Raw genomic sequence first — 24,222 nt, forward strand, 5'->3', positions numbered from 1 at the left:
AACATATGTATACATGTGAAATAGGATTAACACCATCCCACCAATCCAACATCCACAGATTCCAAAAGGGGCCTTTGTCCTTTAAACAACGGGCATAGGCTTTGTTATTTCCAGGCCTACTGCGGCTCCGGGGATGATGACGAAGCTGAAGGGTTTGAATGCCATCAAAAAACATGCTATGGGCAAAGGTCCACAGGCACCGTGAGGCCGGTACAACTCAGAGAGGGTCATTTTCGAATGGATTTCAATGTAATACGCCTCACATTAGCTCCTGCTCATGAACAGGCAGATTTCATTGTCATCCCTTGTAAAACACCACCTCTAAAGCAAATTTGCAGGCAGTGTTGTGTTTCTGTCAAAGTGGAGAGTGAAACTAAGGAGCAAAGGCGAGTTTGCCTCGTTTTACTCTTTAGTTTTACTCTCTGCTTTTAGAGTAAGGAAAATGATTGCACGCAGGCTCCCTGGAGCAAGCCTAGACCTTGTCCTGCATGTCATTTCCAAATAATCTTGGGGTTAAGAAGGGCTACATTTATTGGCATTCTGAATGACCCCATTAGGAAAAATACCAGTCCCCTAGCTACATCCTTGTGAAAAGGTGTGATGAGAGCTGGGAAAGCGTGTGCAGCGATATGCTGTGTGTAGCGCCTAGGTGTCATAGGATTCCCTCTGGGATTATTCTGTAGAACAGCATCATGGCCAGGACACGGTAAACTGAAATATAAGGTACATATAAGCATCCTGTGCTGTCTTATCTATAGAAATCCCACGGCGCGCCCTCGGGGAGTGGAGGAGAAGCAAACCCTGACTCGGCAACTCACCATCTCTCAGAGCAATAGGCTTTCTCCTTGTTTATCTTTGCAGTTTTTCATTATAAAGACAAAACAATGAACAATATTTGAGTTATGAAGTTTTAGGTCTTATGTTTCTGACCTCTTTCTACATAAATGTGTGGGTTGCATTTACTATAGACAATGTTGGGCTATTAACATGTTCGTTGAGTGTGGCATCCCGTCACTGGTGTGCGATACAATGGTAGTCAAAATGAGTTCATTATAGATATGCAAATGAAGAGCCCCCCCCTCCCAAATGTAGTCCCTGCTGTGCCAGTTTTGTCTCACAACAGAAGTCACCAGGCGGTCTGAGCCACCCGCCGCATGACTTTGTATTTTTGAAAAGCCCCACCTGCATGTAGACTCATGATTGTTATTTTAGTTGTTTAGTTTTTATTCTCATTATATATTTACTTTTGGCAGAGGCATGATGATGTCTCAACCTTCCTCTGCTGTTCCCTTGACGCCGTGCCAGCCACAATGCAGCTGTGCACAGTGTTGCTGCAGAGTCCCGTCGCCCAGAATCTCAAAATCAGTGTAATCCCCGAGCCAGCAACGCCTGGTCTTTTTTTCATTCTGTTGCACCCGTGTACTCCTACCTCTTAGAAGGTGGTAAGCAAGGAAGGGTCATGATGGAAGGTCTTCATGCATGCAATTGGCTCCGGCTGCATGGACGAGGCCCGAGTGGTTCTATTTTACTATAAGAGAATTGCTACGAGGCACTAATCCCTTGTGAGGTGACACAAGAGGCCACTTTCCGGGCAATGCAGAGGAGACAAAGAGTGCAAGCCTCTGAATGAAAGCAATGATGCAATATTAGATATCTGTGAAGCATTTGAAACCTTTGAGCTCGTACTGTTCTATAGAATTCTCCAGCTCCCACCACCCCCTCAGCTGGAATCTTTTTTGCTCTCTAAATTTTGCACTAAATTCATCTTCAAAAAGCTTTCAATTTTCCTTTTTTTCTGGGGATTTGCTACTAAGCACTCTATCTTCAGCACAATCAGAATATTTGTTAACATTAATGTACCCACTACCCAGTGACTGGACCAGTTATTCATCACCACAGCTATTAGTGTTCTTTCCCCCTCCAGGCATTCCTCTACCTTTCCCCTTGACTTTGTCATTCCCCCTTTCCTCTTTTCTTCACTTTTCCTATCAGCTTCCTACAGCACCACAAGGCCTCACTTTAGAACATTGACATAATAGCGCAAAACGTCCACTTATTTGCATATTTTGCCAGCATTCTTGAATGCACTGGCGGTGCATTTGTATGTGTTAGGCTATATATTGTACTGCTCCTAGCTGAGGTTCTTTATTTTCTTGAAATACCCTCTTCACCGACGAGAGCGTGTTAATGCAAACTGGGATTAAGCAAAAAAGAAAACGCATAAAGCACCTTTGTGTTCTCTTTTAATGTTCTTCTTACCATGAGCAGACTAGCTATTGTGTAAAACACAATACCTTTGGATATTAGGGAGAAACAGCATATGGGGAAAGGTCACTATGCAGGGTGGGGGGAACAGAGGCTTGGAATAAGACGCACAGTGGAGACCATCAGGGCAATGGTGACTGGGCTGAACATGTCGAGTAAACATGCCTGTGGATACTGGCTTGTGTTTCCCTAGGTTTTGCATTTTCTTTCTGTGATTTGGCAAAGTGAACTACATGCAGTGCCTCCATTCATCTTCTGATTAACCTCCCTCTGAAGAGCTGCATGTATCCTGTTCCCGCTGCCATTACACAGGGGTGGACTGGCCTACAGGGAAACCTGGAGATTTTCTGGTAGGCCTCAGCACCCTGAGCCTCTTGTGTGGTAACCTATTTTAGTTCCAAATGTTCCCATAGGAAGAGGGTTGGGCTTGCTGAAAAGGTGTAAAATGGGGCCACTTGTCTCGGGAGGATAGCTCAGGGGCAACATGCTCGCCTCGGAAGCAAGATGACATGGAGCAACACAGGTTTGATCCCCGGGTCTTCGCTTAGAAACTTCTGGGTATTAAGCGCATTATAAATAACCCTTCATATCACTTTGAAAATGATTGCCAGGGCCTCTTTTGGTTCACAGTCCACCCCTGCATTTACAGCTGTACACATGTCTCTAGTCTCGAGAGTGTAAACAGTCTTCTGTCAAACCTTTGCTGGTGGTGGCAATATTAACAAGCACTGCTTTGATTTGTGATATACATTTCATCAACACAGAGCAGGCCCTATTTTCCTGCAATAACCCAAAGTTAAACAAAGTTCGATTTCCAGTTGGTTTTGAACTTACGTTCCCTTTGCTTCAAAAAGCCTTGGATCGTACCTTTTCTGAAAATTGTGTGGTTTTGTTATTGAGTCTTATACAGCACAGTTTCTGCCATTTTCATGCTCCTGTGCAGGGGAGTTGCTAGGTCTGGAAAAGACCCGGGGCTAAGCTGATGTCGGAAGTGTTGGGACTCGGGGCTAGCTAGTCTTTTGGCTGTAGCTCCTGAGATTCTATCCGGGGCTACAACCAAAAGATCAGGGGCTATAGCCTCCTTAGCCTCCCCCTAGCAACGCCCCTGCTCCTGTGGCACTTTGGGTTCTGCAAAGGAAAGCCGTAGGGTAGAATAGTGGTTATTGGGGCCAGAGCAACAAGGGTGTGATTTCTTCAGTGCTGTGCTGATGCTTGCAGGTCAGAAAGAACTGGCCTAGGCTCTGTGAGCAGTGTGCATTTTACATTTGCTTGGCAACTTGTCTGGCCTGTAGTCTTCTGTGTGTGCCTCAGGCCTGGAATGCAAGTTGTTTGTTGATCTATAGATTCTGGAATAGAATATCTGTAAATCAGGAGACTGTGAAGTCATGAGCTGGTGCCTCGACTGTGGGTTTTTGTGGTTTTTCAGTAAATTGGTGTATAGGGATATGTGTCTCGAGGTGGTGTTGGTTGTTATATTGGCATATGTTGCTTGAGTGTAAGGGTTGTATGTTAGGATGTGGTGTAGCGGGTAGGGTTGGAGGTTGGAAGATTAGTAGTGGTTAGTGTCAGATTTGGTCATGGGACTACTGCATGGTGCCTTCCAGTTATTGGCTCCCATGACTGGACTACTAATGGACGGGTTTTGGGGTTGTGTCCTATTTGTTAGGTAGCTGATTGATAGGTTATTGCTTTTCTTGGTTCTGTATGATCTGTTCAGAGTCTGATTGGGCTTGAAATAACCCTGATCAGGTTGTATTATTGCAAATATGGTTTGGTTCTGGGTGGGCGATTCAGTGACTATAGTCAGATAGGTCCCTCTTCTAAGCAGCAGTACCTTTTGTGGTCTGGTGGAAAGCCGGGTCTTGAGTACTTCCTGAAAAGTGAGCAGGTCCTGCGGTTTGCAAATTCCCTTTGGGAGGGTGTTCTCTGGGGTTGGCGACCCTGGCTGTCAATGACGAACCTACATTGCCTTTCTGGTGTAGGGTGTTGCTGTCAGGAGTGCATGAGTGCTGGATCTCATTGCCATCATTGGTTGTAGAAGCAGGACTCTGACACAGTGGTGGTATGGTGGGATGGTGGTTGGCAAAAACCTTTATTCGGAAGATAAATTAAAAGAAAACACTATCTTGCCCTATTTGTAGGAGAGGGGCTGCCCTGCCTCAACTAAAAATGCTAATGGGTCTGTCGGAATGTCCAAAGTAAAAAGACCACAGTTCTGTGTCAGAATCCTAACTCTTTCCCTTACAGTAGGTTTTTTTGGTCCGGGAGAACAATCCTTTTTCTTCTGGACAGGGGATCAAAATCTTCACTGTATAAAATTGACCGTTCTCAAGATAAAGTTCAAACCCAACTGGTGGGAGAATTTCTCCCTTCCCCATGCCTTGCTCAGGCTTGGATGGCAGTCCAACAACTGATGGGGGGAATGTTTCCCTTCCCCAGGCCTTTCTCAGGCTTGTTCAGCAGTTCATTGACTGATGGGGGGAGTGTATCCGTTCCTCTGGCCTTTCTCAGACTTATGTGGCAGTTCAGCAACTGATGGGGGAATGTCTCCCTTCCCCTGGCCTTTCTCAGACTTGTGTGGCAGTTCAGCAACAGATGGGGGAACGTCTCCCTTGCCCTGGCCTTTCTCAGGCTTATGCGACAGTTCAACAACTGATGCGGAATATCTCCCTTCCCCCATTGACAGACCTGGTTAACTCTCCTGCTAGGTACTCTGCCGAGGAAGAGGGATTGTACTTCTCTCCTTATTTGGTTGTGGTCCCAGACCCCCGCATTATCTTCTGTATCTGGTTTACCTGGTTCACGTCCCTGTCAGTGTTCATTGTCAGGTCTTCATTGCAAGTATCGAGCACTTCGGCAGCTCTGTTTGGTTTCCTGCCTCTTCTCTCTTTCGTGTGCTCTTCCCCTTCTGCAGCAACTCAGCAACGATGGGTCCCAGACCCTGTTCACCGGACTTCTCATCAGGTAAGGAGCATCCCCGTTGCTCTGTTCTGTTTCCCATGTTCTTTCTCTCACAGGCTCTTCTTTTTCTGCGTCTGCTCTGCAGCAATGGGTCCCAGACCCTGGTTACCGGGATTCACGCCAGGTAAGGAGCATCCCAGTTGCTCTGTTCTGTTTCCCGCATTCTTTCTCTCACGCAGTTTCTTCTCTCTTTGCGGCGGCTCTGCAGTGCTAGAGACTGGGCGGTTGAAGTCTCTCTCCACAGAAGCGTGGTTTAAGGGCTGGCCGCCACTCTGCACCCGTCCCTCCAACTCTGTCTTCAGTCTGACGACTGCAAACCGGCAAGGGACGTCACCTCTGCGTCCTGTTTCCTGTCCTCCTCTTCGCCTCAAGCCCGATGGCTTCCATGCTATCGGTTCCTCTGGGAGGATCTACCCTTTCTGGTAGTCCTTCCTTTCTTTTTATCACTAGGCTTGTCTTACTTGGTTCCTCTTGTCAAGACTGCTCAGGTTGGTTCCGTGGTCCATTCGGTAGGGCTACACAGCTCTTCTTCGTCTTAGTGTTGTTACACATTAGTTCCTTCAACTCCTGCGTATTCATCCTCGTCTCAGTGGTTTCTATCTCAGTAGCTCTACAGAAACCCATGGGAGTGGATGGTTGGTAGGAAAAGAGAATGTGGGATGGAAATAGTGGTGTGGGTGTTGTGTGTGTACCGCGTTCTCCGCGAATAGTCGTCCCTGGTTCCATAGGGGGTTTCCCTCCATGTGAGATCCACCTGCTGAGTACCACCTCGAGGGGGGACTATCATGTAGTGGCCTCACCTCACTGGCCCCTAGGGGAGAAGGGACGCCATCGAAGGATTTGTCACAGTGTTAAGGTGTGATTTTCCTCTGGATACAATCTAACCACCCTCTATGTAAAGCACTGTGAGCTATGGAGAATTGAATTCTTTGATTAATGGGCAGCCAATAAATTGCAAAGTTCTTGAGTTATAACTTGTCTTTTGTCCATTCACTTTAGCAGTCTGGCTGCTGTGTCTTGTACTCTTCATAGTTTTCTCAAAATGTTTTCTGGAGTGTCTAGTAGATGCAGTTGATCTAGCTGTTCCTTGATAAACGCAGGATATGATTTTAAGGGCCATGTGTGTGAAGGCGATAAAAGGTAGGATACAGCCGATTGATCATAGGTGAAAGAAGCTTTTCTTATCTAGAGCATTGATTTGAGGATCTAGGGATAGTCAATTATCCATCATTGTACCCTGGATCCTGACCACTATAGAAGATTGTGGGCAGTTTCCTGTTTTGTTTCACCATGGGACTGATGTTGGAGAAGTTGATTACATGAGGCTGATTATAATTTCTGTTTTGTTAGGGTTGATTTTCAGTCTATTCATTATCATTCATGACCTCATCTTGTTGAGGCACCTAGTGAGGTCAAGGTGAGTTTTATTTCTGATGGTGGAGAGTTTGAAGATGATTTGGCTGTCATCTTCTTAATTGCGGTATGTGATGCTGTGTGTCTTGGTGAATCTCATTAGCAGAGCCATGTGGATGTTAAAGAGGAGCTGAAGATGGGGCTGATACCTGTGGTAATCTGCAGGTGATAATGCATGGTGTTGACTGGAAAGGGGAGTAGTCAAATGGTTTCAGTTCTATCTGTGAGAAATGGAATTATCGAGAGTAGTGCTGTGGATGTCAGGCCAGCTTCTTTTAGTTTCTCAATCAGTATGAAATGCATGCCTTTGTCAAAAGCTGACAATATATCCAGTAGAATAAGGGCACAGGGCTGATTTTCTCATCATCGTACATAGTGCGGATTTGGTTCCTGTCTTTGGTCTTACACTCACTTGTGCTTGATCAAGAATGCTGACATTTCAACATTGTGCAGTATCTGGCTGTAGACATAGAGCTCTAGAGGTTGAGCATGGTACGATATTTTTGGGATGGGTGGTTATTGGGTGGATCTTTTGAGTTTACTGTTTTTGTTTGGGGGAATTGATGTAGGCTGTCTTAAAATTCGGAGGTACCACTCCTGCTGCCAGGCTTGAATTGATTAGTGTGCAATGCAATGTATTGGGTGCCTCTTGGCTGTAGATTGACTTGAAGGTGTCTGGTGGACATGGCTCTGTTGGCAAACGTTATTGTTGCTTGCTATTGCAGGTCAATTCAAGGTTTCTTTTGGTTTTCTTGATTTTGTTTTTTCGCCACATCCCCTGGTCTTGCCTTCCATCTGAACTACTCTCAACCTCGTTTTTGTTCAGATGTTCTTAACTTTCTGTCATCCTCTACTACATTCTTTCTTTCTCTTTGTGCCTCCTTTTGCTCCAATACATTCTTTCTGACCTCCTCCTTTGTAGATGTTTGGTGCCTTTCACCCTCCTCTGCTTTTGCTCTCCTTTTCCTCCCTCCTTGACTATTAATCTTACCTTCCTTTTTTTGCATTTCTTCCTCTCCCTCCAGGTCTTTCCACTCACTCTTTAACCCTGGTACTTTTGTTCTCCCTCTGCCCTCCCTTCCCCCACTCCTGCTCCTCACCTACTCTCCTGTTTGTATTCTTATGCCACCATGGACCCGCTCCCACCACCTGCAAATCTTAGCCCAAATTCAGCTGTGTAGTCCAATAAACTACACAGGGTACTAATAGTAGTGTAAACCGTTTCTCAACTCGAGAAAAAAAAAAGCAAAATAAATGGCCACCATGGATCAGAGAGAAGTGACTACAAGTAGTCCCTGCTCCCTTTCCATGGCAGCCATTAAAAAGTGTTTTAAAAAAGTAAACAAAGAAAATGGGCACCACAGAATGGGGAGATGGGACTACACATAGTCCCTTCTCCCTTTCCATGGTAGCCTTCGCGGGGTAGAAATGTGCCGGGAAAACTACTGTTCCTGGCACCAGTGAGGGACAACGCAGCACAAGGTAATTGGGGAGGTGGGGGATTCCCTGCAAAGGAAGGCTCAAAGCAGCGTATTTTCCTTTGTGGTAAGGACCCCGTACTGAGCCTCCTCATTGGCTTGGAGGGAGCCACAGCCCCCTCGCCTGCTACTAATATGGAATATTCTACTTTTAGATTTAAGGTTAAAGGGTGTTTCCCAATTTTTTTAAACACACCATTGGCCTCATTCCGAGTGTGGCGGTCTGGAAACAAGGGTGCCGGTAAACTTACCAACACCCTTGTTTCTGGCCCGCCACACTACAAGTCTGCCTGCAGGGGTCGTTGAGCCCGGCAGGTCTGACCCTGCTGGGCGAAACAGCCCCTGCTGGTAGACATGTCACTGAAGCACTGGCACTGACAGTGACAGTGCTTCCGAGTTCCCATTCCCGTGGAGTCCCATAGGACTCCACGGGAATGGGGACTTACAAAATCTGCCGCCTGACTTCCCTTACAAGTCCTGGTGGCACCGGGAAGTCAGGTGACAAATTCGGTGTTACGGGGTTGGCGGCAACCCGCCGGTAGCACTGGCGGGTTACCTCCAACCTCATAAAGAGGCCCCATATCTTTGTTGGTGTTTGTTAAACATGCACCAATGCCCAAACCCCAAGACTGTCAGACTAAGCTACACTGATGATCCATAATAATGATGAATCCAGGTATGTAGTTGTCTTCAGTCCTGAAAAAGTCTACCTTGGGTTGATTAAGCTATGAATAAAGTAACACTGCCCTGTAAGACAAATTAACTTTTCTAGAGCAAAAAGCTTGCATTTGAACTCATTTGCATATCCACAAGGCCTTGTTCGCATGGCTCTGAACTGGAGGTGAACCTCCAGCAGATGATTACTAGGCAGCATTGCGGCATGTGTGACTTGGCTCAAATGGAATATTTTACTGTCACATTTCACACATTTGAGGTGAAAGGTTTTTTTCAAGCCTTTTTAAAGTCACCATAAGATAATACAAAACAGGATTATTCTCTCAACATCTTCTTAAGACATGTTCATCTCATGTGTGCCAAACAACAATTCTCTATACAATACAATGAACACAGGTTACATAAATACATAAACATATATTTAATGTCAATGCAATTTCATGTACAACATATCCTCTCCAAACTAACATTCTCGTTCACTACTTAAACCTATATCTTCCTGGATTTAGACCTCTGTCCCAGACTGCTAGTTTGGTGAGGTGATGTTCTACGTGAAGATGCCTTGATATTAAATATATTTTTCCACCTTATCTGCCACTGGTTTATGTACAGAATGAGATTGAAGAAATATATATAGATTTTGTTTTGTTATGCTTTAGCACTTTATCCGTCTTAGAAATGTGTGTATTTTTGTATCATTAAATGTGTTGGCTGTATCGTATTGTAGTGGATTGTTATATAAATAATTCTTGTTTGAGGCACATGAGATGAATATGTCATATAAATGTGTGTGTCATACATAAATATATAAACTGTGCTTTGGATTGTTGCAGTAAATTACAAGTGAATACTAGAACAACCAAATTACCAGTGCTTCCAATTCTACTGGGAAATTGTTTCAAATTCTAAAATCCTTCGAAAAACGACCCACCCTTTCCTCGCCCTTTCAACCAACTTTGATTGATTGCGAAGCAGTCCAAATCGCTTTCTCAAATAAAATCAAAAGAGCCAGAGACTCCATCATAAACTGTAAAGTATCAGACCCATTACCACCTCCTCAAGGTCAAGATCCCTGAGTCAAACGTCCCTAAATTCACATTCTTACCAGTCTCAATCAAAGACATGCACGATACTCTTTCATCCATGAACTGCACCACTTGCGTTGAAAATATCTTACCACCGAAACTGATCTTAGATAACGCAAAAATCTTCTCCCTTTCCTTTGTCGCATGACAAACGCTTCATTCAGGGACCGAAAAGTCCCGATAGGAATCAAAACAGTCAGTCACCCCTCTGGTGAAAAAACCTGGACTAGACCAACAATATCCTACAAACCTCAGACCTATTACAAATTGCAATTTCTTGTTGAAAGTACTCGACAAAATTGCTACTAAACAACTACAAGAATATGTAGACCAACATAGCTTATTACACCCCCAACAATCGGGTTTCAGAAGTGCACATAGTCAGCACTGCTAAATCTGCAGACACAAATGCTGAGTATCTTGGACAAAGGTAAAGCAGGACTGTTAATCCTTTTGGACCTCTCGGCTGCTTTTGATTTGCTTGATCATGGAAAGCTCCGAGAGGCACTATGCTCAGCCGGAAACTGTTCTCAAGACACCATTGATTGGGTATCATCATTCTTGGAAGATAGGAATTCAAAAATCACTTGGGGAGGACACTCCACCTCTCCCAAACCTGTGGATTGTGGCGTCCCTCAGGGAGCCAGTTTTTCCCCCCTACTCTTTAACTTATATATCTGCTGTCTCTGTACCCTTCTATCACAGCTTGGGATCTTTTTTACCAACTTCGCAGACGACACACAGCTCATTTTGGAGCTAAGCGGAAACCATTCTATAGACAATGATAAGCTATCTGTCCTCTATAGTACTATTGAAAACTGGATGATAACACATTGGATGTGCCTCAATAGCTCCAAAACGGAGCTTATGACTTTTGGCACCGCAAAAGCCTTAAACAACCTTGACTCGGACTACTCCTCATTTTCTATAAAAAGACTCTTCTATCACAGTATCAAACAAGGTAAAAACCCTCGGTATCTATCTACAATCTTCACTAGGAGCAGAAGCCCAAACCGCCTATTTGAAGCAAAATTGTCAATACTATCGGAGGCTCCTCTGCCATATTAGACCGTTTCTTAACACTAAAAACAGTGCCACGATCGCGAGAGCCACCATTTTGTCTCGATTAGATTATGGCAATGCATTAATGCTTGGCGCCAGCAGCAACTGCTTGAAACAATGCCAGATTATTCAAAATAATGCAGTTAGGTCTATTGCAGGAAAATCTAAACGGGAGCATATCACCAAGGACAGAAACGACCTTCACTGGTTGGCAGTGAAGGAACGTATTATTTTTAAATCACTGACCCTGGTTCACCGATGTCTCCACGGCACGGCCCCAGCATACCTAAGGAAAGAATTCAGCTGGTATGAGCCAAGCCGTAGCTTGAGATCCGCAAAACAAGGATTACTCTATTCCATTCTCCCTGGTAAATCTACAGGCCTAGGTCGAGCTTTTCCGAGCCTGGCAATTTCTTACTGGAATAAACTGCCCTGCATTATCGGATTGGAAAGAAACATCCAATCCTTCAGGAAACAGCTGAAGACCATACTATTCAAATAACAATGTAATCACCATATCAGCATTAGGCTACACTCTCTCTGCTTCTCCTACCATTCTTTATCTGTGTCGTCCTGTGAACTTTCTGTCATTGTGTCTTTGTCGCACCCTGATGCTTGCGAGCTTCGGCGCATTAGAAATAAATAAATAAATAAAAAATAAAAATAAATAAAAGTGATTTGTATTAGAATGAGAGCTAGTTTAGATGAATAACATGTACCCGGTTGTGTAATGGTGCATTAATTCAAGTCAATCATTTAAGAAGAGGTATAAATGGTAAGATTAAAGGATATCATGTAATAGGTGTTTAAAAGAATGAGGGTCTATGCAGCAAGGAACATGTCAATGGCAAACCACACTACTCGGAGGGTAGTAAAACAGCTGTGATGGATCTTGGGTGGACCTGGGGCCGGGCTGTCAAGCATGGGCAAAGCCAATCCTGAGGTAGCAGTGGACTCCTGGCTCCGATTCTTTGATGGCGTGGACCCCTTCTGGAAGTGCTAGAGTCCTCTGATATTGTAGGGCGACCTAACCAGCCTAATTTGTGGTGCAGCCTTTCCTGTTCCCTCTCTTACCGCCATGATGGTGTGGCGCCGCTCTGGCAAGCAGAACCTACACCGTGCTGCGCATCCTTCTTACCCACCTTACACTCACTGCACCTTGGACACCTGTTAAACAGCATGCGGCGTAAGGAAGCATGAAAAATGGGAGAACGTGATGAAAAACGTTTGTTTTTCTGTCAGCAAATCTACAATCTTGCAAGTAGACCTCGAACGATTTCTAAAAAGAATAGTTGAATTGTCTGAAAAAAACAAGTTTTTTGGTCTAAGTCAGTGTTCAGGGTTTCTCCCTCAAGAGCACAAAAATAAACGGAAGGCCCTCTTCCGTTGCGGTGCATGATGGGGGTTCCCTGGTGGAGGTATTCTTAAAGTGACAGTGCTCGCCTGTGTAGAAACACTAGCTTGTCTACATTTATCATATTTCTTGTTTTCTATGTCCAAGTCAGCATAAGCAGCACTCGGTTTGTTTTCCCCTTTTCATTTTGGGTTTTAAAGTAGAAAATCAAATTATTTGGATAAAAGAATCTTTTATATCTGGGCCTGTTGAAAATGAATATTTGCTTTATAAAAAGCCCCCATGGATCCCGCTAATGATCGGAGATCAGCCTGTGCGCATGATTGACAGCGACAATCCCATGATGGTGAACCATCTTCATACGAGTCACGTGAATGGAAGTTAGAGCTATGCACCCCCACACTTTAGAGAAAACATAGTATACCCCCAATGAATGCCATCAATGACTGCCTGGATGTCCCAAGTCACCAAGTCATGGTGCCACAACCAATGGTCCCTGCAATCCCGCCCCGGCTATATCCTGATCTTCTAAGATGCACTAATATAGTTCTACACCAGTAACCTGGAAGCCTCTGAGGCTGCTAGACACACATCCAGAGTATGGCCCCTGGTCCTGGAGCAATACATGCTACGCTCATGAGGCATCATGGAATCAGCACCTTCGCCGAATAGTCAGTTTCCCGATGTGCCTCAAAGGCTGACATTTTGCTTCGAACATGATTCAGATGTGGGCATGGCTTTGCCCTCTACTTACCCTCTGCTGGATTTCTCTGCTCTGTTGCAGTCTGCAGCATGCAGCATCTATCACATTTATTTGGAGATTTTGTATAGCTCTATGTCACAGAGTGTATATCTTCGTATTGAACTGGGTTCTTATATCGCGCTTCATGCCGGAGTCTAGCTGCCTTACAGCGGGACTGGGTTTTGAACCTGTTCTGCTCAGTATTGTCTTGCTTTCAAGACAAGCGTGTTCTGTCCGAGCTATCCTCTCATGTTAATGAAAAATAGAAAACGACTGGTACTCTGAGAGTTAACAACACCCATCATGACTTACAACACTGGTGTTATTGTGTGACACTCTGTGTTTTGGTTCACGGACATCACTTTAGCCACATATAACAGAACAAATACCTTTGGCATGGGGATTATTACATCGCAGTACATGACATGAATACAGACCTGCCTTAGTCGTTTGTCATTATTGGCTCCATGTGTATGTTTTTATCATTGTGATGTGCTACAAGAGGAACGTTTTGTACGTGCCTTAGTTGGAATTCGTTGCCTCTGCTGTTTATTGTATGAGAAGAGTCCCAGATGTCTAATGTGCGAGAGAAGTCTTTTTCCTCTACTTTTTGCAAGAAGTCTGTGCCTGTTTTATGTTAAGTACTTCAATTATTATTATCACGTGTGATGGTGTGAACCTTACTGCTATCTTATAGTTATGGCATGAATTTATTGGGGTATTTGAGGTTGCACTTGACATATGATAGACCAAACCTATCGACTTTGCTAATGCTTGTTTAGGTTAGCATTATCCCCCGGTGCCTGCATTGCAGTGATAAGATTACAGCACTTAATGCATTACCCCAGCCCACAAGATGCATCCAGGTTCTACTTATTATTGCTGCAGAAGAACACAGGCCACTTTACAGAGTAAAGGTTCATCGCTTACACCAAGGCGACCATTAAGCACTATTATAGTGATATCCCAGATGAGCATCAACTGCCCCTGCTCAACACCAAACCACACCATTCAGTGTGTTCTATGCATGCAGTCTTCTCTGTTAAGATTGCCAATAGACTATCAACATGCTACATGATCTATGCTTTCTGTGAAGAACATATGTTAGAGGTGCCTTTCCCCACTCTTCAGATCTTCAGTTTTGCTGTGCAACTCTTTTGTAAAAGTGTTTAATCTGCTTTCAGCTTCAACACAAGCGGATGGGCTCTGATCTACAGAAATGACACATTATTTGTTTACACTACTGATAGTATCAGATATTGAGTCATATGTCAAAAGTACTTTTTGGGTGGCTTTTCATAGAGCCGGCATATCTTCCTCCTCTACTTTCTTCTGATCATACCTAACTCGTGATGCCATCTTGTTTCTTGACAGGGGGAACTCTTTCCTGCCTGCTATTCCCGGGGCGAGTGTGCACTTTTTGGAAGACCGAGTGTCTACTCAAGAGAAGACCACGGCCATTCTCTTGGAGCAGGCCTTCCGGCTCAAAGATGACATTGTTTCAAGCCTGAGAGGACAGCGGGGTGCGTACCAAGGAGACGGGATGGCTCAGCGACTGCTGGAAAACCACATACAGACCATCACCAACATCGTCAAGCAGCTGAGCAGAGATATTGAGGTACTGCACCGTTCATAGAGCCATTACCAGAACATAGGTCGTGTTTCAGTTCAAGATGGTGGGCTGTTGCAGGGGTGCTATAGTTGAGATTTTGAAGCGATTTTTGGGATGAGCCTTAGGGCACAACCTTTCACCCAGGTAACGTGACAGAAAGTCACATGATTGGAAGCGACTTCACAGGATGAGGTATCCCTGGAACATGCATGTGTCGAGGATTCATTTGCAAAACGACCCCCATTTTCCCCCCTTCCGGAATTACAATCAACAGGTGTAGTTATGCAGGTAAATCCACGAAATAGATTATTGAAACATAATTTGTAAGCAAGCTTACTTTATTCACAGCATTTCATCCTTTTGGCCGGATAAAATTTGTAGCCTTGAGTTGTCTCCTTTGGCCTGTCTTGGGTTAAGGAAGTGCTTGTTGACATATACCCAAGGAAAGCTCCCACTATCTCCAATAAATTGGATCCGTTGAAGTGGGGGGGGGGAGTGGCAGACAGCGAGGGAGCAAGACTAAACCAATGCAGATAGCCCCAGTTCTCAGGTCTGAACATGCGCCTCCCTCCCCCCACATCCTCAACCAGTGCCGCCTCTTGCTTCTGGCCTAAATGGAGTAGCAGTTGGTGTCAACAGCCTCAGTTTCAAAATCCTTCAGAGCCAGGGGGATTAAAAAGCAGTTGTGCAGGGAGACTCCTTCCCAAATTCACGCAAAATTGTAGTATATCATTTATTTCACTTTCATGTTAAAATCGAACCATGACTCAGACGATTCAGCCATGAGAAAATTGAGTTACTCATCCTAGGCTCTCAGTCCAAACTCTATAAACTTGACAGTAAATATGAGGCTTTCAACATTGATGGTAAAATCATCAATGTCACCAATGTCACTAAAACCCTCGGAATTTACCTAGACTCCACCCTCTCTCTCAACAGACAAACCAACTCAGTAGTTTCATCATCTGCGTATACGTGTAAACGAATCACTGCTTGCCGTCCCTTCTTAACAATGGACAACTGCCTGATCCTCGGCAGAACCCTCATCTTATCTAAAACTGACTACTGCAACACCCTTTACCTCAGAACGAGCCAAAGAAACATTGATAAACTTCAGGTAACCCAGAATAACGCCATCAGAGCTGCTCTTAATATACCCAGGCGCGCCCACATCTCATCCACCAGACGCAACATACATTGGCTCCCCATTTCACAGCGTATCGCCCTTAAAACACTTGTTCTAAGCCACAAAGCTCCAAACAATGCGGTACCGGCCTAACTCTCAGAGCGCTTCACTCAACAAACAGCTTCCAGACCTTTAAGATCTGCACAAGCACACACACTCATTATTCCCAGTTTCAAGCTCCAGACTGCCAGAGGTTCGAGCTTCCCAGTCCTGGCAGTGAAGCTCTGGAACTCCCTACCCAATGATCTCAGGAATGTCCCTTCCCTCCAATCCTTCAAAAACAGAACAAAACAATGTCTCTATGAGCAAGACGATGCTCTGCCCACCCCTCTGTAACTTATGCTGCCTGCTGTACCCTCTTGATTACCTTTGTATATATTGGATCTGACTGACACCCCCTTGTAAATTTATGTATATATTTATGTTTTATGTATATATAATTTGCAATCTGTAACTGCCTTCTGTAACACTTTACTGTAACCACCTTTCCAAACATGCGTCCTGATGCCCTTGGGCAGGCTGCGCAATATAAATAAACAATATAAATAAACAAATACAAATACAGAGGTGTGGGCCGTTTAAAGGGTCAATATTTTGGTTACATATTATTGTAATTACAAACTTAAAAAAATAATCATTATCAATCACAATCATTGTGACAGCTAAACAATCAATGTGTTCATTAAAGATACCTCAAGCATCAGGACCTAAATACATGCCCAATGCAGCTTCAGAAACCTACCCAGAGGAGAGACTGCCAATGTTATGAACCGACTTCGGGGAAGCTGCTTTCTCATGGAAGGGCAGTACATGGCTGACATCTACAACAAAGGCAATTGACTCTCTACCAGAAAGGAATGTCAAGCCTACCTATTTGCTCACACCACTCCTATTGGATAAGTGGGATGCAGTGTGGTGAGCAAAGATGGGTCATTATGGATATTGATGAAATTGGTATGGTAGTAGTTCATTTAATGAGCACTTGATCACCTCAAGGTGGCATCTTGGCACTGAAGCTGCTTGTTTCCTGATGAGGGAGTCAGGCTGAACCAAATAAAATAGTCAGAGAGGTCAACAGGTGGATTTAGAGTAGATCGAGCCAGGAGATCAGGATTACTGAAGAAAATGTCAGTTCTGGCTAAACGGTAGATGGTCTTTCAATGTACTAACCTCCAGCCGGATCATGGGCCAGAGTTTGGCTGTTGGCACATAAAATCCAGAGGACTGTATCCCTTCACATAGATGGTCTCCACAGAATCGGGGTTGGAACAGGGGTGTGCGCTGGCACCTCTTCTGTTTCATCTTTGTATAGCTGACTGTGCCAAGTCTCATCTGCGTGTGCAATCCATCCATCCAAACCTCTGTGTGGGGGTCATCCCGTTATTAACATATGCCAATGACATAAGCATGTTAGCTAAAACTCCAATCAACTCATTAAATGCTTGAACTGTTCTTGCAATACTGTACCTATTTAGAGGATCGAAGGTGTGTCATGAAACCATGATTTTGCTTGCCTATGTTTATTCGAAGGAGAAGAGCCAAACTCCACCTTATTGTACCCTCTTATGGTTAAGTTTTCTGAAACCCATCATATAATATGTGTCTCAAAACGTTGATGTTTTTGTCAATCAAAAAAGTCAGTTGTACTTTCAAATTGCACCATAGCTTTTGACTTCTTCAAATGTGTTTTGGCCAGCCCTTTGGCCTACTGACAATTGACTGTGCCCTACTAAGTAGCCCCCTTGGCATACTGAGCAACAACCCTTGCATGCTGAGCGGAAGCACTCCTCGCCCAAAAAGCCTCACCCTGCTTATTGGGTATCTTTTTATTTTTTTTATTTGTATTTTTTTTATTGATTTAGTTGAGTCTCAACTTTTCAAAAAAAACATTTTGCATAAAAACTATATATTATTAAAAAGAAAAAAGAAAATGTTTTCTCTTAGTTCAGCAATACGTACAAAATGATCTTCTTTTCAATTCAGTATTGAGATACTAAGACAAAAGCGTGGCAGAGTAAAAAAGATAAAAATGTATTATGTACAACAAATCTGCTCATTATTTACAACTGTCATTAGAAAGAAAGAAGAAAAATAAATAACAAATTGCACACTACAATTGTCTCGATGCCAAAGTGATTAATAAATTTCACAATCGCTATCTGGACCTTAATGAGGCGAGTATGATACAGCTTAGTCCATAGTTCATTGGATGTCAATGATGTATATTGTTCAAAGTATGGTCTAAAGTGCAATATACGTTCCAACGTTAGAACAGAGCATTCCATAAATAGATGTTGCACAGTCTCTTTCTGATTTTGAATGCAGCAAAATCGACAATAGTTCTCAAAATTAGATATGAGCCTTCTTCCGGCCTGTATTTGTTTGGTGTTACATAAATTCAGCCAAAATCGTAAAAATGTTCGTCTCAAATTAACAGCAGGGAATTTTAGAAGATAGGGCTCTGTGGTCCCAATTTGTTTGCATTCTAATGAAATCTCCTTGAATGATGTATACCGATTGCACTGTTCTATTGTGTGAATCCAATCGGTTACCCATAACTTAGTTTTTGCTTTCGTAGGGTTAGATACAAGGAGTTCCATTGTGATGTCTGCTGCGTCCATTACATGTTGCACAAGTTCCCTCCACATACGTGAAAAAGTATGATGGGTTGTTAGCATGTGCATAGCTATTTTGTTTATTAGCAACTCGGCATGAGAAACCATGGACATCTTTCTGTAAAAATTTAAAACTCGCCATGAATACATCACAAATGATGACAGGAGACCTAGTTCATATCTCATTATCAGCATTGGCAAGCTATTGGGCAGACCAAGAACCTTTTTCCAGTAAATGCCCTCAATGCTTGACCAAAATTGCTCGGTCCTAGGTGCTTTCGTATCAGACCCATAGAGTGTAACTGCCGTGGCCTTTTGCAGATAGAAAATGATTATGGCAGAAATGGTAAATTTCCCCATTTTTGCCTGTATAATCTTAGCTTGAGAAGCTGCTGTTTGCATCTTTGTTTCTATGGATCTGACATATGGTAAATCTATGATATTATTATTAATATGTGTACCCAAATATTTGTACTGGTCAACGACCTCAAGTGAGTTACCATTTGAATTTTTGTGTTTTAGTCCGTGAATTCGGAAAACAACTTAAGATCTTAGTTTTTCAATGTTGATTTCTAGATGGTTTCTAGTAGCATATTATTGAAGGACAGTTAGACGTTTCTGTAATCCAACCAGCGTTTTGGATAATAAAAGCAAATCACCTGCGTAGAATAACCACGGAAGTGGGGCAGCACCAAGTTTCGGGGGGTCAGATTGTTCAGATGCAAATTGTACTCCCATATCTGCAATAAAGAAATTGAAAATAGTAGAGGCAAGGACACATGCTTGTTTCAGTCCACGGTACATCGGGACAGGCAAAGACAATTTGCCACCTGTTGTTACTCTTATCTGTACAGTGGTGTCTGTGTGTAACTGTGTAATAAGGGAGAGCAAAACATCTGGACATCCGACCGCTGATAATTTTTGCAGCATTAAAGATCTACTGATGGAATTGAATGCCGATTTAAAATCCATAAACGCCAGATATATGGGTTGTCTTGATTTGATGATTTGTTGTTGAATTGCTGTTATGGAGATGAGATTGATAGAAGTACCCATTCCTGGTGCAAAGCCCGTCTGATGTGGATCAAACAGGGTGTTGTTGTTGATCCACAAAGTAAGTTGTCTCAATATAATTTGTGAGAAAATGTTTGCCGGAATATCCAGTAAAGCAATTGGTCTATAGCTGGAGGGTAATTGTCTATTACTTTTTTAAAAAATAGGCACTATTATAGACTTCCGCCAGCTAGATGGAATTCGATTTGTGTTACAAACTTTGCGATATATTAGGAACAGTATTTGTGCCCACACATCAGGGTGTGCCTTCAGAGTGAAATTAGAGAGACCAACGGGTCCCGGGGCCCTCTACGTACTCAACTTTGCTATAAAGAATTTTATGTCATCTATATGAAAAACCAACAAATCCTTGGTCGATCTATCATGTGTAGTTGTGTATGGACTTTCATCTTTGGCGGCATATAGCTCTAAAAAATGATTCATCCATACCAACTCTGGTACAGCATTTATCTGAAGGGATGATTGTGACGTTAACGAGGTTCTGTGCAACAAGTGCCAGATTGCTTGAGAGTTCTAGGAAGCAAGAGCATAGAGCATCATTTCACTATCCTGTTGAAACAAAAGGGCTTTACGAGCTTTAATTCAATGTTGGTAATTACTTTTGAGTGCTTTAATTGTAACTAAGTGATTATGTGATTTATTGCTTATGAGAAGCCTTATTTCCTTTCTTAAAAGAATTTTCCTCTATCTAACCTCAGGGTCATATTGATGTTTATGACGAAAAATAGGTTTATCACTTTTTCTTTTTACCTCAGCAAATAGATATGGTATAGATACATAATCACAGTTTCTGACACCGCTCCTATTTTTACTGGACAAGTTTATTGCCAGCTTTTCGTGGAAACATTGTAATTTGTTGTGATTCCAGATTAAGCGGTTACGTCCACTATTAATGTGGAATTGTCCACTCGTGTTATCTGATGTTGGCAAAGTGTTAGATAAGCTCCATTTCCAGGACATGATCAGCTGCTCATGGTCACTTTCATATTGTTTTCGAATACTGAAATTGTTTACACAAGAAAACATGTTTCGATCTACATATATATAGTCCAAAATTGCATGTTGTAATTGCCTTCGCAAAGTTGACTGAGCAGGTAGATCTCCTTCAACTGAACCATTTAGAAGTAACATTTGCCTATCTGCCATGAATTCAGACCATCTATGTTCAGTTTCGTTGTGTGATGGTTTTATATTAGGCAAATCATGTAGATTAAGATCACCCACAATGAAAGCAGATGTAATAGAAATATCAGCCACAATCAAATCCATAATTGAATGCATTGATTGAAAAAATAAATCCTCAGTGATTGCCAAATGATTCCAATATATATTTACTAATGCAATGGTATATGATGACACCACAATTTTAACCAATTGAATAAACGGACTTGGAATTACCCAATTAGTTAAAGTTAGACCACTAGAGTTTTTAACTGCCACAAGTAGTCCAGCCATTGGTCGACCATTCACAGAACTTATGGCCAGATTGATAAGTATCGAATGGTTGTTCCACACAGGAGGCAAGCCTAACCACGTCTCCTGCAATGCTATTATGTCAAAATCATCCAAACCACTTGAAATGTTATTAAAGAGATGGCTATGTCCTCTGGTATTCCAAGATAAGAGAGATAATGGTATAGTGGAATCTGTTCTTAATGGCTAAGAAGTCTCAATGCATCATTGTTGATGGGGATTCACTCAACTTTGATAGGCTCTAATTAGAGGCTGTACATTATCTCTTTTATTTATGTTTCCAATTGAAGGTTGCAGATTTGGTGTCCAAGTTCCTGTGAACTTGTCCACCATGCTGCTATACTTTGCGTAAAATTCATAAGTCAATGAGAATCCCAAACTATAGATGTCATCCTTTGCCTGCCATATAAGATTGTATCCATAATCTAGCACTCGTTAAGTCATTTTCATGTAGAAAATCATCCCAATCTATATCTGTGGTTGATATATCCTCCAAAGAGATGACACCAGTTAAAATATTCAATACAGAGGTCCTGTTGAGATCATATCTCTGGTATAAGTCAGGTCTGCACTGTATTATTAGTATATGTGAAGGGGGGGGGGTTTAGAAGATTGTCGCATATTTTGGATTGATTTGGTGTTGTGCTCAAAGTGGGTTTTTGACTTCTCACTTATAGTGGGTGTGAACTGGTTTCTCTCCGACCCCATTGCATCTTGAAGATGTATACCAGATTGAGCATGTGTAACTGACATGATGTAACTGACACAATAGCGTTATCTTTTGATTGGTGAGCAATTCCAGGACCAGAAAAAAAGTGAAGCATTAATTTTTCCATATCAGCAAGCCTTTTTTCCTGTATTTTATAAGTGTCAATAGCACACTGCTTAGGTAGCACTAATGATTGATTTACAGAAAATGAAGCCCCTGCTTCGTTTAGGTCTTTACTTGTAAGAGTCTCATTTGTTTGTATAGCCTCAAGAATTTCATCCGGCGGCTCTCTAGATGTAGGGTCAATGGCTATAGGCAAATTACCTTTAAGTATTTCTTACTTATGGCAGCACTTGCATCTATCATTTGTTTATTAGGTCGAGATAAACTTTTAATAAATGATTTAGATGCATTACTAGAGGGCAGAAAGGGATTCTTGAGGTTTTTAGGCTTTTTTAGCAGGTATTAGGACCTTATTTTGTTTCCGTGTTGTACTAGCAGTTGTAGAAAAAATACCAAAATCCACCACTGGTCCTGTCTTTAAGGCTGTAGGAGTAGGTACTCTAGTGGTAGACACACTAACACTGGCATTGATATCCGGTAACACATGCTCATTTACAGATTGAGTACAAATGCAAATCATCGCAGAATCCGAGATCTCAACATGAGAGAGTCCAGGACTCGCAGAGTTTGGTGTCTTCAACTCATTTCCTCTCGGTTTGAGGCTAGCCAAAGTAGAAGGTAATGATACCAACTTTTGGCAGGCCCCAGGGATTGCTTGCAATGTTTGTCGTTGTGTAAAGAGCTTATGTAGGATTACATTAGTCTCTAGTTGTTCTTTGGCTATGGTATGGAGTGTGGCTGTATGTGATTGCAACTTCGCATCAATGTGCTCATATAATTTGAGCATCGTAGTAAGCGCCAGATTACTATTACAAAGTAGGCTGTAATATTACATCCAATGCTGGTGTTGTCACAGGGGATGTGTTCTTATCAGATCCTCTTAGTAGTGAATGATCCGAAAATGTAATTGACAAAGGTGAAGAAATAGGAACAGTAGCTGGAAACATAATTGTAGATTGTGAAAGTGACGAATAATGTGATACATTGATGTCCCCAGTTCCTTCTCTAACCACACATTAGTGAATGAGAGAAATGTTAGAGTTGGCAGCTGCTACATTTTTTGAAGCTGGTACATTTTTTACAAGACTGCATAATTCACGATCAGATATCGCACTAGGACTTGTGTTTGTTACTGGGGGATCACTCCCAGCCAAATAATCCGTGATAGGACCAATAGAATCCGTCACCGGACCAATAATTGTGGTTTTAAGCGGCAGTGCACTAAAACCTAGACTCACTGCCAGCGCAGATTGCTCCGGTGATGGCAGAGTTTGACTGGAGCCATGTGTTTCCAACACAGGTGTGGAGACACAAAGACCTCCGTTGTGGATGTATGCGTGACTCCCTGCAAAGAGACGTTTGTGTCTGTAGCCGCTATATCTATCTATCTGCCTCGGCCAAAAGTGCAGTACCTGCACTCACTGGATAAAAGGAGCGGATGTCTAAGGATACTTGGTCAAAGCTCCTCCCGCCGGACTTTGCAGTCTAGCACAAATGTGTTTCTCCTTAAGTGGAGTGCACTTTAGCCGTTGCACAAGTCTAAGAGTTTCCAATTTCGACGGCATGTTAGACTTTAAAGTGTATAAGTGATGCAGCATGCGAGCACTAATAGATGAAACACGAGACAACAGCTAAACAGCTCAGAAATTGCTTCAGACAATTTCACACAATCAAAGATATGCTAACAACAAACAACTTCAGCAAGCAATGTATCTGATTTAAAAAAAAAAAAAAAAGCTATTTTCAAACACATGTAACACGGGCTCGTGCTCACCTGCCCATTAGAGTCCTAAACAGCCTGAACAGCCCTTATCTCAGCAGGGCTTCTCACAATACACTAACTAGTATAAAAAGGGGTAAGAACATCAAACTCTCTAACAGAGCACTCGCCGCTCTCCGTTCACAGTTAACAGTGAACAGTGTACTTTAAAGAACTTCAAGGTGCGCGCGCAGGTGCGCTGCACCGTGGGTATATTTAGTTGCTGAGAGGGACTGACGGGGGGCGGGACCAGTGACACCACACCAATCACTGTCTCTCTAAGGATCAAAGAGGAGAGAGAGAGAGAGAGTGTCAGCGTGGAAACACAAGTTGTTATTAGTGTCTTGTATATTCAAACAGACATGTTTATAATTGAAGACTCATTCAGTCCATTGGATCAGCATAGCCATGTCTGAACAATGAAGACAACGTGGCCAGAGCCACAGAATGACAAAATCACCTAGTTCAGGCAACTTCCATGTTACACGAAGGGACGTCCTCTCCTTGTGCGGCGGTCCGCTGCAGTAAATGATTCTCGTGAATATATGAAGCCAGAAGTCCTCACACTGCACGAACGATCTCCGAAGCGTTTCAGTCAGTGAACAGTGTACTTTAAAGTACTTTAAGGTGCGCCAA

The 24,222-nt window shown here is 42.9% G+C and overlaps 1 protein-coding gene across 1 annotated transcript in view; it reads left to right on the plus strand.

Moving 5' to 3' along the window:
• Positions 1–24,222, plus strand: part of FAM81B (family with sequence similarity 81 member B) — a 627,314-nt gene that overhangs the window by 144,850 nt on the left and 458,242 nt on the right. Inside the window, exon 3 of the mRNA XM_069627645.1 lies at positions 14,410–14,653. Within this exon, the coding sequence (XP_069483746.1) occupies positions 14,410–14,653 (244 nt within the window). The remainder of the gene's footprint in view (positions 1–14,409; positions 14,654–24,222) is intronic.

This window comes from Ambystoma mexicanum, chromosome 6p (assembly GCF_040938575.1).
Source record: "Ambystoma mexicanum isolate Mex_15411 chromosome 6p, UKY_AmexF1_1, whole genome shotgun sequence".
In the NCBI taxonomy this organism is placed as follows: Eukaryota; Metazoa; Chordata; class Amphibia; order Caudata; family Ambystomatidae; genus Ambystoma; species Ambystoma mexicanum.